Below are 13,118 nucleotides of genomic sequence, written 5' to 3'. Positions count from 1 at the left end.
AGGTGCGTTGTAGTGCAAGGATTGATGGCGGAGGTTGGACTGTTATTATGAATAGATACCGATATTCTGTCATATTTAATAAAACATGGAATGAATATAAGAATGGGTTCGGAGATTTAGATCCGAAGAATTCTGGATTGGTCTGGATAAACTGCATCTTATGACGAAATATCAATCGCATGAAATGATCGTATTTCCTACATACGGGAGTATGCGCTATAGCAATTTCACAATTGCAAATGAAGCCGAGTCGTACAAGGTGTTAACAACAAAAGGATCGCTTTTTGGTCGTCAAATTGGGAATTTAAGCTTGAAACTAAAACTGATGTGAAATTCACAACCACAGATCGTGATAATGATAATGATACTGTCAATTGCGCTCAGAAGTTCGAATTTGGTTGGTGGTTCGACACGTGTAGTGAACCGTATGTATAAATTTTGTATTGAAATGTATAACATGGTAATTTATTCTTATTTCAGTTTGCACCCTGCTATATTTAATAATATGATTGTGATGATTAGACCCACATCCAAGTAAAATAGAAAGCTATTGCTACAGTAAATTGCACAATACATTAAATACACATATGTTTAGCTAATAATTCAATATTTGTTTTTAAATAAATTCAAAATGTGCATGAGATGAATAAATAAAAGAGTATATGAATTGCAATTACAACGATTATTATTGAAATGTTTGATTTGTTGCAGAGTACAAAAAAAAATAAGAGAAAAATCCCCAAGCTGTTGATGTCGATGATCTAATAATGTTTATAATGAAGTCCTGAGAACAAAAAATAAAAGTTTAAGTTCTAAAATAATATGTTAAATATTTGCTTTAGATTGTAGCAATATATTCAATTGAATTCCTAAATGGCTCAAGCTAATTAAGAACTGAAAAATAATAAGCAATTTAAATTTAACTAATATAAGACTTTGAATTTCAATGGTTTGGACATTCAAAAGTCAACAGTTCATGCAAATTGCATTTAAGCATTAAGCTGCAATTGCCGCTTAAATTGATCTCAAGCTAATTGTTTGACATATGCATAGAAAATATTTATTTTATGCCAAAATAAATAGAATTTTGAACTGATTTGTGTGCACCTGTTGCTAAGGCAACAAACAAACATTTAGCCAAACCAAATCAAAAGCAAAAGCAGCAGTTGGTACTTTATATAGAAAAACATGACGCTTAAAAATAAATTTTTGCACGCGTGCACATAAATTCCATTTCATTTAGCTGTTAATACAATTTTATTTTATACACACACATGTGTGTGTGAGGAAATGCAAATTAACCCAGAAACGTTTTCGTGCATAAAATGCCAAAAATTTTTAAACTAAAATTATGCAGCTTTGTATACGAAACAGCAAAAAATAAAAGTGCGAGTGAGCGAGCGACAGGAAGTTGGTTTAAGGATGCGTCTCGTTTGGTTTGGTATGCATAAAAATAACGCTGATTGCAGTCAGCCTGCTTGGTGTGGGGGCACTGTGGGGTTAAGACTTCTGCTGCTGCTGCTGCTGCTGAACGTGACTGAGTTTACACGCAAATAAATATAAAAATAACGCCGCGCAACAATAACAACAAAATAGTTGCAACTAAAATGCAAGTCATGCGGTATGCTGGGGCTTTGTGGGGTTAAGCATCGACAACAAGCAGCGCACATAGCGCTAAAAATATGAAATGTTTTCAAGCCTGCCAAAACAAATGCAATTTATTTGCAGCCCCCACTCACCCCCCTTGCATTCTAAATTCAACTTTATCACGTGCTGCCGCCTGCCGCCAGGTGGCGCGCTACAGCCGGAAATGCTGTCAACAGCGCCTTGTAAAAAATTTTGCTATTTTTTATTTTTTTTTTTATTTGTCGCTGCATAAAAATGTGACGTGTTTTATCTGCATTCCGCTCTCACGCTCACTGCTCTCTTCTCTCTCTCTCTCTTTTTCGCTTGTTCGCCGCTTTGTTGAGTGTGTGATAAGCCGCGCTTAGGCTTAAGCTTAGCTACAGCCACGTAAAAGTTATCTCATGGTTACTAGCAAAACTTTTTGTTAGCCAAACAGCTGCTGCTTGGCTATTCAATTGACTTGCGGCTTATAAAACGCAGCGAGTGAGTGAGAAATTTATTTTCTATATATTTTGGTTGCCTAGGCTAATAAGCAGCCAAAAGCTTAGCTTACTACTTAAGCTGCAATGTACATTTTTTTACGTTTTTTTATAATTTTTTGCTTAAACTTTTTGGCATTGCGCAGCATTTAAATTTATAAAGCGCTAAAGTATTTTTCCTACATTAAATATTTAGTTGTTTGCTTATTAATTTGCTTGCATTTAATTAGATTTTGTTGCTTTTATATGTTTATGCTTCTGAATTAAATTTAGTATAATTCGTTCTTGAAGTTTGAATTTCAACTTGACTTTGCTATTATTTATTTATTTAAACTATTTTCAAACATTAGCAACAGTTCTTACGCTTGTTTATATTCGAATTACGCTAATATTTTATTAAATATCTAATAAAAAAAATGTATAAAAAGCTAAGAATATTTTTAGCAGCAGCTGGTAGCAAAATTATGCATGCATAATTTTCAAAGGTCAATGAACTACGCACTATATTATCAGCTGATTATGCTTATCATTATTACAAATAAAAACAGCATAATTTGTTAAATTTTAAATTTAAAAATGACCCAAATGGGTTAAGAATTCTTTACATTATTAAACATAAGTTTGCTGAATAAATTCTACAATAATGTAAAATTCTTTAAAGATTTTTATGCAGCTAAATAATTCTTTGAATCAATTTTAGAGGCTGTCAAATATATTTTTAATATTTTTTAAGAATTTTGTGTAATTATTTTAAGATTTTTATGCAGCAAAATAATTGTTTGAAATAATTTTTAGAGCTGCCAAATATTTTTTAATATTTTTTAAGAAAATTTAGAGGCCAAATATTTTTTTTATATTTTTTAAGAATTTTATAATGTGCTTTAAACTTGAATAAAATTATTTTAAGAATTTTTATGCAGCCAAAATAATTGTTTTTAAAAAATTTTAGAGGCCGCCAAATATTTTTTTATATTTTTTAAGTTTTCTATGCGCTTTTTGTGCTTTAAACTTTAATATTTTCTATGCAACTTCATTAAATAAAAACTTAAAGCTGCTAGAGCTGAAATTTCTTAGGCTTTGAGCTTATTGAAATCCCAAAGCTGTCAGCTCATGAGCAGCGCGCCCTGGGCATGAAAATAATTCGCATAACATATGTAAACTACTGAGAGCAGCTACCCAAACCCCAAAAACACACACAAAATTTGTATATTGCTTATCAAAATATTGCGCCCTTGAGCGCTTTAATTACAAGGAATTTGCACTTCATTGACAGGCGCAGAGGCAAATTACACACACACACACACACACAGGTGTTAATTAGCTGTTAATAAAATTATGCAACACTCAGGCTGAGCCATTGGACACTGCAACTGACAAAAATGTTTACACAACAGCAGCAAAAGCAATGAACAGCTAAAAGTTGAGCATAAAGTTGAAACAAATCTCTCTGTCAAGGACGTGTATGAGAATTTGTCGTTGCCGTTGGCGCATGCAAAATTCAAAGCCCCAGCACAGCACAACGAAAATTCCTGGTAGCAACTTTTTGGTAAAAGTTTCAAGATTTAGCAACTGCAGCAGTCACTTGAAGCGTGTTGAAAGTGTAAAGCAAGCGAGTGAGATAGCTTTTTGCATATCCTCTATGCCATATCCTGCCTGTTTGCCAAATGAGTTTTGCTGTCAGTTTGTGGCCAAAGCCGCACAGCTAAAATTTATATGCTTTGTTGCTTTTGTTAAACAACACGGGGCGTATACGTAACGCTACGATAACTGTTGCCTAATTGTTGTGGCCATTTGTTTCTTTTGCATTTAAATATGTTAACATATCAAATGCATACAATATGCAAATTTATAAACTTTATTTTTAGCTGCCTGGAAATGTATTTAAAATAGAAAAGTTTGTGAGCGTGTGTTAGATTATCTTAACAAGTTTTGCTTTTTTGTTGCTATTTTATTTTTCAAATACTTTGTGCAGCGTTTATTAAAAGTTTATGGTAAAAGCATTTGCAGCTAATTTCTTAAACTTTTTTTTATTAAAATTTATTTAAGTTTATTATAGCAACAGTTGCGTTTTAGCTTTTAAATACCACAGACCATAATTAATTAATTTCTATTATAAAAATAATAATAAATTATTATGTGCTGATTTTTTAACGCTTTTACTTTAAATACATTTTTATTAATTTGATTTTATTTTAACCTAATTATATTTAATTTAATTTGATGAGGCTTAACTACTGAGCAATAAAGCAATAAAGACCATAATTAATTAATTTCTATTATAAAAATAATAATTAAATACATATTTGTTTAACTCCTGTGCCATTAAGCATATATATCATTGCATATTTTTAGGCTCTTTTATAATTTGCATACAAATGATAATAATAATTAATATGAATTAAAATCACAAAGTAAAATAAATTTTATATTTAAAACACTGAGTGAAGTTGATTTTTTAAAAACTAGCATAGCTACAATATTTTTAGAAAGCCTATTTTGAGTATTTTGGCACAAAAAATTTTCTTCAGGCTGCCTAAAATTGATTAAAGCTTCGTCGTATTAATTAAATAGCCTAATAAGCGCCACTAACGATTAAATCAAATTAATACCATTTAAAATTAAATCAATTTAATACCACTAAAAATTAAATCAAATTAATATAGAAAGTTTATGGAATATGTAAGAGAAAATTCACTGTTGGTAGGCAAGCTGCCTGACAATACCAAATACATATAATATATATTACAAAGGTTAAAGCAAGCTACCGCAATAACAATTTGCATTACGTACATTACATTGGTTATGCGAGCTACGCAACAGCATGCACATACAGAGATGTACATTCTGGAATGCGAGCTACGCAATAACAATACATTAAACTACATACATTGTGATAGGCCAGCTGCACTGCGCAGTGAATAGCACATTCTAAAATGCGAGCTACGCAATAAAACACACTTGTACATACATATTTACATTAAGCTAACATAAGTTGCGGACTGCGCGGAGTGACATACGCACCATTCTGGAATGCTGAGGCTACGAGTAATATTACATATCATATGCACATACATTTAATTTAGAATAAGGGTTGCCGCAGTTTACATGCTGCTTGAATATATTAATGCGTAATTAATAAGATAAAAAGATGAGGACGCGAGCAGGACAGGCAGTTCTGTTTCGGCGTTCAGTGAATAAAGAGTGAAAGTTGTGAAGAAGTTTGTGTACTCATTTATAGCCATATTTTAAGCCTCCGACAATCTCAGAAGTGTGAACGATATACACCTACAAAATGAATAACAGTGAAATAAATGTCGATGTGGAGATCGCAGAGTTTTCAGTTATCCAACTGAAAACCTGGCTGGCGGCGTTGGAGCAACCTACCACTGGCACCAAGGCCGAGTTAGTTGCACGTCTTAACGCGATCTCGCCACAAACACGTGGCGCCAGACCTAATTCAACCACAGAAGACCCTGACGCAAGTGGACACAACAGCGACATGGACGAGCAAAGCGTTATTTCATCACAAAATGAAGCGGTCGACAATTTAAATCAACAGGCACAAGACACAGTTGGCGACACACCAACAACTTCAAACGCAGACATACACAACCATGACGTGTCCGTGCTGGAACAGCTACGTGGGATACAGCAGATGCTAGCAGAACTCAAAAGCCCAAAAGGAGAAAAGCACCACACCACAAAGGGCGACAAAAGTGGCGACGGTAGCGAGAACATAGAGAAGCGAGCAATCTTTGCTATAAATGCTAAGCAACAGCGAAGTGACAGTGCAGCTTTGGCTTTGTCACAAGCTAAAGAAATCGCAATGAGCTACGACGGAACAACATGTGCACGTCTTTGGGCAGCACAAATACAAAATATTGCAAATATGTACAACTTGGACAATGGCAACATGCGTATTTTGATAATCTCAAAATTAAAAGGCAGTGCTCAACAGTGGCTACATGCCCACACAGAGAAAAAATAAGCATTGTACTCAATATTGGAACAATTAATTTTTGCATTCGGGGATCAACAATCTAAAATGGAGTTACGGCGCAAATTCGAGGATCGTAAGTGGCAGCCCGGTGAAAAATTCGCAGCATACTTCGAAATAAAAATGATGCTGGCCAATGCGATTGCCATCGAACCAGATGAGCTGATTGAACATATCATCGAAGGGATACCAGACATCAACCTGCGCGATCAGGCGCACATACAGCGATTTTCCAGCCCAGTGCAGATTCTTTGCGCTTTCGCCAACGTACACATTCGAGGACGGACAGCAGCACCCAAGCAGAGGGCGCCATCAACAGGAAATGCAGTTCGCAGAGCTGGAGTACGTTGCACAAACTGCAACTCAATCGGACACAACGCACAGGAATGCCGAAAGCCAAAAAGGGAGCCAGGATCATGCTACGCGTGCGGCAAATTTGGACACTTTGTGGCACAATGCCAGGATAAGAACGAACTGCGGGGCAACAACTATGTAAAGTATTTTAAAATTTATTTTGTTAACAATAACCCATTTTCAAAAATTACAGCATGCCTTATAGACTCAGGTAGTCCCATATCTTTCATAAAAAAAACACTCATGCCCAAAGAGGCAAACTTACAAACTGTAACTGAATCTTATTTTGGATTAAATAAAAGCCAACTTGAAGTGTATGGCAGCATATTATGTTATGTTTTCAAAGAAACAACAAAATGTTTTTTTAATTTTGTGGCATTTTAAAAACAAAGTTGCTGCCTGCCGTTTAATAAAAAATTTCATGGATGCATGTAATTTGAAATTAGACCTTGACACGCTAAAAATGATAACAGTAGAAAACAGTCCACACCACAATAAAAATCTGTCTCACAATATTAAAAGATTTAAGAATAGCTCTTACACAGTAATTCGCAGAACTGAACCAAAGGTTAAGTCAATTCAAAAGTTTTCAAGAAGATATAAAATAGAACGACAGTCAACTGATAAAACTGATAAGTCAATTCAAAAGTTTTCAACAAGATATAAAATTGAACGACAGTCAACTGATAAAACTGATACAAATGATACAAAGGATACAACTGATACAACTGTTACAACTGTTACAAATGATAAAATTAATATAAATGATACAACTGATACAAATGATACAACTGATACAACTGATATATATGATGCAACAGATACAACTGATCAACAAAATAAAAAATTGGCAACTGATAAAACTAATACAACTGATATAAATGAATCTACTGATACAACTGATACAAATAATACTAATGATACAAATGATACAACTGATACAACTGATACAAAGGATACAACTGATCAACAGAATAATAAATTGGCAACTGAGCAACAAAATAAACGACTAGAAACTGATACAATTGAGCAACAGAACACAGATAAGAAAGAAAACATTATCCTAAAAAACAGACAAGACCAAACAGTAAACGTGGAAAACTTTGACACTGAAATGTTTAATATCTATCACACTGACAATGAAGAAATTGATTATAAATGTGGGGAAAACATAGGTTATGGAAAAAATATGGAAATTTACAAGACTACTGAGGGAAAATTACATAAACGCAATACGACCGGAAAAACCAACAATCAGAGCAGAGATTAAACTATGTTTAGAAAATAGCAAGCCTTTTAGTTGTTCTCCACGTCGACTGTCTTATACAGGAAAAAGTGAAGGATTTTTAGACGAATATTTACAAAACGACATTATTCAACCAAGTGATTCTGAATATGCTTCACCCATAGTATTAGTTAAAAAAAAAACTGGCGACATGAGGTTATGCATTGATTTCAGAAAACTAAACAAAGTATTAATTAAAGACAATTACCCACTGCCACTGATAGACGACTTGTTGGACAAATTAGTAAACAAAACGGTATTCTCAAAACTAGATTTAAAAAATGGTTATTTCCATGTTTTTGTAGACAAAGAATCAGTGAAATATACATCGTTTGTAACGCCCCTTGGCCAATTTGAGTTTCTCAGAATGCCAATGGGAGTAAAAAACGCTTCCGCAGTATTTCAACGATTTGTTAATAAAATATTTTGGGATATGATTAGGGAGAATAAAGTTATTGTTTACATGGACGATATAATGATCGCGAGCAAAGACATCAAAGAACATTTAGATACATTAACAATAGTATTTCAAAGATTAACACAAAACAAATTAGAGTTACGCATGGACAAATGCGAGTTTTTGCAATCAAGCGTCAAGTATTTAGGTTTTTTCATATCGAAAGACGGAATTAAAGCAGACGAGAAAGGTATTGAGGCCGTACAAAATTTTCCAATACCAGATAAAGCCTCCTGCTGTTCAAAGCTTTCTTAGGACTATGCTCCTACTTTCGCAGGTTCATAAAAGATTTTTCAACAATGGCCAAGCCGCTATACGATTTGATAAGGAAAGATAGAGAGTTTAAATTTGAAGAAAAAGAACTGGAATGTTTCACAATTCTAAAAAAACAAATTAATACAGTCACCAATCTTAGCAATTTATGATTATAAGAAAGATATTGAGTTACACTGTGACGCCAGTGCATTAGGTTTTGGAGCTGTCCGACTTCAGAAGCAAGACGATGGAAGACTACACCCAGTTTTCTACTTTTCAAAGCGGACAACAGAAATAGAATCAAAGTATCATAGCTTCGAGCTAGAAACCCTTGCAATAATTTATGCTTTGAGACGGTTCAGAATATACGTACAAGGCAAACATTTTAAAATAGTTACAGACTGTAACTCACTGACGCTCACACTGAACAGAGTCGAACTCAACCCAAGAATAGCAAGGTGGGCACTTGAGCTTCAAAACTACGATTATGAAATCATTCATAGGTCAGGGAGTAGAATGCAACACGTCGATGCACTCAGTAGATGTAATAATATTTTAATAGTAGAAACAAACACTTTCGAAAATAATTTAGTCATTTGTCAAAATAAAGATACTAAAATTGTCAATTTAAAAAAATCATTAGAGAAAGCAGAGCACAAGCTATTCGAAATGAGAAACGGCATAGTGTATAGAAAAACAACAGACAACAGAGTCTTGTTTTACGTGCCCGAAAGTATGGAAGACCACGTCCTGTACAAGTATCACAATGACATAGGGCACATAGGCAGAGACAAAATGATTGACATTATAAAGAAAAGCTATTGGTTTCCGAGCATAAAAGAAAAATGTTGCTCGCACATTCAAAATTGTCTCAAATGCATAGCATTTTCCCCAACAACAGGAAAAAGTGAAGGATTTTTACACAGTATCCCGAAAGGCTCAAAGCCATTTGAAACAATTCACATTGACCATTACGGCCCAGTGAGCAATGCTAGAGCGAAGAAATACATTTTTGCCATAGTTGACGGGTTTACAAAGTTTGTAAGACTTTACACAACGAAGACCACAAACACAAAAGAAGTAATCATAGCACTTAAGGATTACTTTAGGGCCTACAGCAGACCGAAAATCATAATTTCCGATCGAGGCAGTTGTTTTACGTCAAAAGATTTCGAGAATTTTACCGCAACCACAAACATTAAACATATTAAAATAGCAACAGGATCCCCACAGGCCAATGGGCAAGTGGAAAGAATTAACAGAAGTTTAGGGCCAATGATTGCAAAACTGGTCGATACTGAAAACAACGTACATTGGGACACCATTATTGACAAAGTAGAATACGCATTCAACAACACACAGCATCGCAGCATAAAACAAATGCCAAGCAAAATGCTATTCGGAACAGAGCAAAAGGGCGCAATAATAGACAGTTTAAGAGAAAAACTAGAAGAGCTAAACACAACAGCAACAGAAAATTTAAAACAGATTAGAATAGAGGCCAAGCTAAATCAAGATAAAGCACAAAAGATATATGAAACTTACTTCAATAGAAACAAGACTAAACCAAAAACATACAAAAAAGGCGACTACGTAATGGTAAAAAATTTTGATACAACAATAGGCGCACCTAGAAAACTGATACCGAAAAATAAAGGCCCATACAAAATAGAAAAAATTTTGCGCAATGACCGATTTTTATTAAAAGATGTGGAAGGGTTTCAAGCATCACGCACGCCATACATTGGCGTGCTTAAGCTTATTAAACAAATGCGCAGCAAATTTAATAAAAATAAAACAATTAAATTTAATTAAATTAAATTAAAACTACAATTTGTTTTAGAAAAAAAAAAGAAAATGTGAATATTAGATGTAAGTCAAAAACTGTCAAACCACATGATCAGGAGATCAAACGGTCAGGATGGCCGAGTTGTGGTAGGCAAGCTGCCTGCACATACCAAATACATATATATATATACAAAGGGTTAAGCAAGCTACGCAATAACAATGCATTACGTACATACATTGGGTTATGCGAGCTACGCAACAGCATGCACATACAGATGTACATTCTGGAATGCGAGCTACGCAATAACAATAACATAAACATACATACATTGTGGTAGGCCAGCTGCAGCTGCGCAGTGACATACGCACATTCTAAAATGCGAGCTACGCAATAAAACACACTTGTACATACATATATACATTAAGCTAACATAAGTTGCGGCTGCGCAGTGACATACGCCCATTCTGGAATGCGAGCTACGCAGTAATATACATACTCATATGCACATACATTTAAGTTAGAATAAGTTGCGCAGTTTACCAGCTGCATTGATATATTTAAATGCGTAATTAATAAGTATAAAAAGAGAGGACGCGACGCAGGACAGTCAGTTCTGTTTCGGCGTTCAGTGAATAAAGAGTGAAAGTTGTGAAGTGAAGTTTGTGTACTCATTTATAGATAACTAAGTATATAGTCATAAAATTAACAAAGTGCGCTAAAGATGAAAAGAATTTCATTTGCAATTTAATTTCAAACATAATTCAGCTGCTTAACTGATTTTTTTTTATAGCATTTTGTGTACTCATTAGAATTAAGCAAGCTAATGCTTAAACTTTGTGCATCCAAATAAAATAAATGCACGCTCGCTTAAGTATTTAAGTTGCAAGCTCCGATTGCATTACAGCTCATTACACTGACTTAACTTAGTTAAAGTTGAAAAACAACGGGTTTGATTGCTAAATAGTTTATGATTGTCGTCGCTTGGACCTTTTAGCATTGGCTTAAAGCAAATTAGTCAGTCAATTGGGCACAACCTTTTGGCCCGCTTGCACTTAAAACTTGCCCCAACCCATTTAGAGCTTTGCTCATTGAAGTGTTAAAGCCGCTGCTAGGCTGCAAAGCTGCGCTCGCTGATTAATCACAATTTGGCAGGGCTTACAATTATGGATAGCGAGACACACACACACACACACAGAGTCGATGTCTTGTCATACTAATTATGCCAAATGTCTCAGCCATGTGCTTTATACTTTAATTAATTTGTAATCCCTGCCTGACCCCAGGACCCCAGACCCCAGGCTAAGGCGTTTTGCAATTACAGCTCAGCTACGCTCTTGGGTTGCTGGATAGAGATATTTAGCTATGCGTTTATCACATGTGTGTGTGTGTGTGTGTGCACTTGCAACCTGCCCGCCTATCAAATTCCAATTAGACATTTCAAATTTAATCATCAAAGATGGCCGCTCTGATTCCGAAATGACAAAAGCCTGAGTCAGACAACAACAACAACAAGAGGCAGCAGATACGTGTGAGAAGCGTCGCTTGCCTAATTGTGCGTGCCTAATGATGTTGCAAGCAGTTCAAGCGCCTAAACTTTGAGCTTTAATTTCAATTGAAACGTACTAAGTGCTGCTAATTCTAAAGAACTAACGACGCATGTGTAACGTATCAAAAGTGAGCTTTATATTATATATGTTAATTTAGTTCAAGCGTAAGCAGCTTTACTATATTTACTATTTAAGCCTATTAACAATTTGTGGCACTAAACGTTTATGGCTCGTAACTTAATAATATATTAAATAAAAATTCGCTAAATTTAAATTTAAAGCAAAAAATTCTTATTTTAATAGCTCTAACAAGCTAAGTTATTCAAAAAATTATACGCATTTTTTCATAGCCATATTTTTTAGTCAAAAAATAATTTTAAAAATTTTTACGTTTTAAATATTGTAAATTCAATTTAAAAATTATTTATATAGCTAACAAATATCACATAATTATAGCGTAGACTCAATTAGCACCTTGTATTTTTTATATATTTGTTCAAAAATATTCATATGTTTTAAATAAAATTAGTAAAAATGTTTTACATGACAGCCATTTTAAATAATTAAAAGATTTTAAATTAATGTTACAAAAATGTTTTTATCAATTTCATTTCAAGTTTGCGCATTAAATTTCAGCCACATGGCATTTTATTTACACTTTAACATTTTTTTTAAGATAAAAAGCCTCAATTTTTTTCACTGTATCGGTATCTTGTATGACAATTTTAAATGCGAATATTTTCATTTTATTAATAAAACAAGAGTTTTACACTGCCCAAGTTTTTAAGTATATCAAATGAAAATTAAAACAATAATTTTAGAAAAAAGGTTTATATATATATAAAAAATATACCAACAAAATATTATACAATAAAAAATTATTATTTTATAAAAATTATAGAATAATACTTATTTATAAAATATAAAACATTACAAAAAAAAATCCAACAAAATTCTACAAATAAAAATAATTATTTTTATAGATTTAATAAGATGAAACAATTCTAAAAAATTTTAATTTTAATAAATTGCACCACCAATTTGTTGCAATTTGTCATATAAATATCAAAAATCATTTATAAAAAAAGTTGTCAGCTTACTTTTGCTTTATCAATATAATTTTATATACATTTGTTAAAGTGAAACATTCAATGTACCACGCATTTCAACATTAAATATTTAGTAAACGCAATTCGCATAATTTTTTAATTAAAACACTTAATGTGGCTACATATAAAATTGTTGACAGCGCTGTATTGTGTATTGCTATTGTTATTAATATTTTTGTGGCCAACAATCAAACGCACAACTGTTGTTAGCACTTAAATA

General features: G+C 33.4%; 1 protein-coding gene across 1 annotated transcript; it reads left to right on the top strand.

Annotated features, from left to right (window-relative positions):
• The first annotated feature begins 6,112 nt into the window (after nt 1–6,112).
• On the top strand, nt 6,113–6,731 carry LOC108602071. The gene is made up of 2 exons (XM_017990091.2): nt 6,113–6,594; nt 6,650–6,731. The coding sequence occupies exons 1-2, from the start codon at nt 6,151–6,153 to the stop codon at nt 6,659–6,661; spliced, it is 456 nt and encodes a 151-aa protein (XP_017845580.2). The 5' UTR covers nt 6,113–6,150; the 3' UTR covers nt 6,662–6,731.
• The last annotated feature ends 6,387 nt before the right edge of the window (nt 6,732–13,118 follow it).

Source organism: Drosophila busckii, chromosome 2L (genome assembly GCF_011750605.1).
Source record: "Drosophila busckii strain San Diego stock center, stock number 13000-0081.31 chromosome 2L, ASM1175060v1, whole genome shotgun sequence".
Lineage (NCBI taxonomy): Eukaryota > Metazoa > Arthropoda > Insecta > Diptera > Drosophilidae > Drosophila > Drosophila busckii.
The sequence above is the reverse complement of the archived record's forward strand: the minus strand, read 5'-3'. Positions and strand labels throughout refer to the sequence as shown.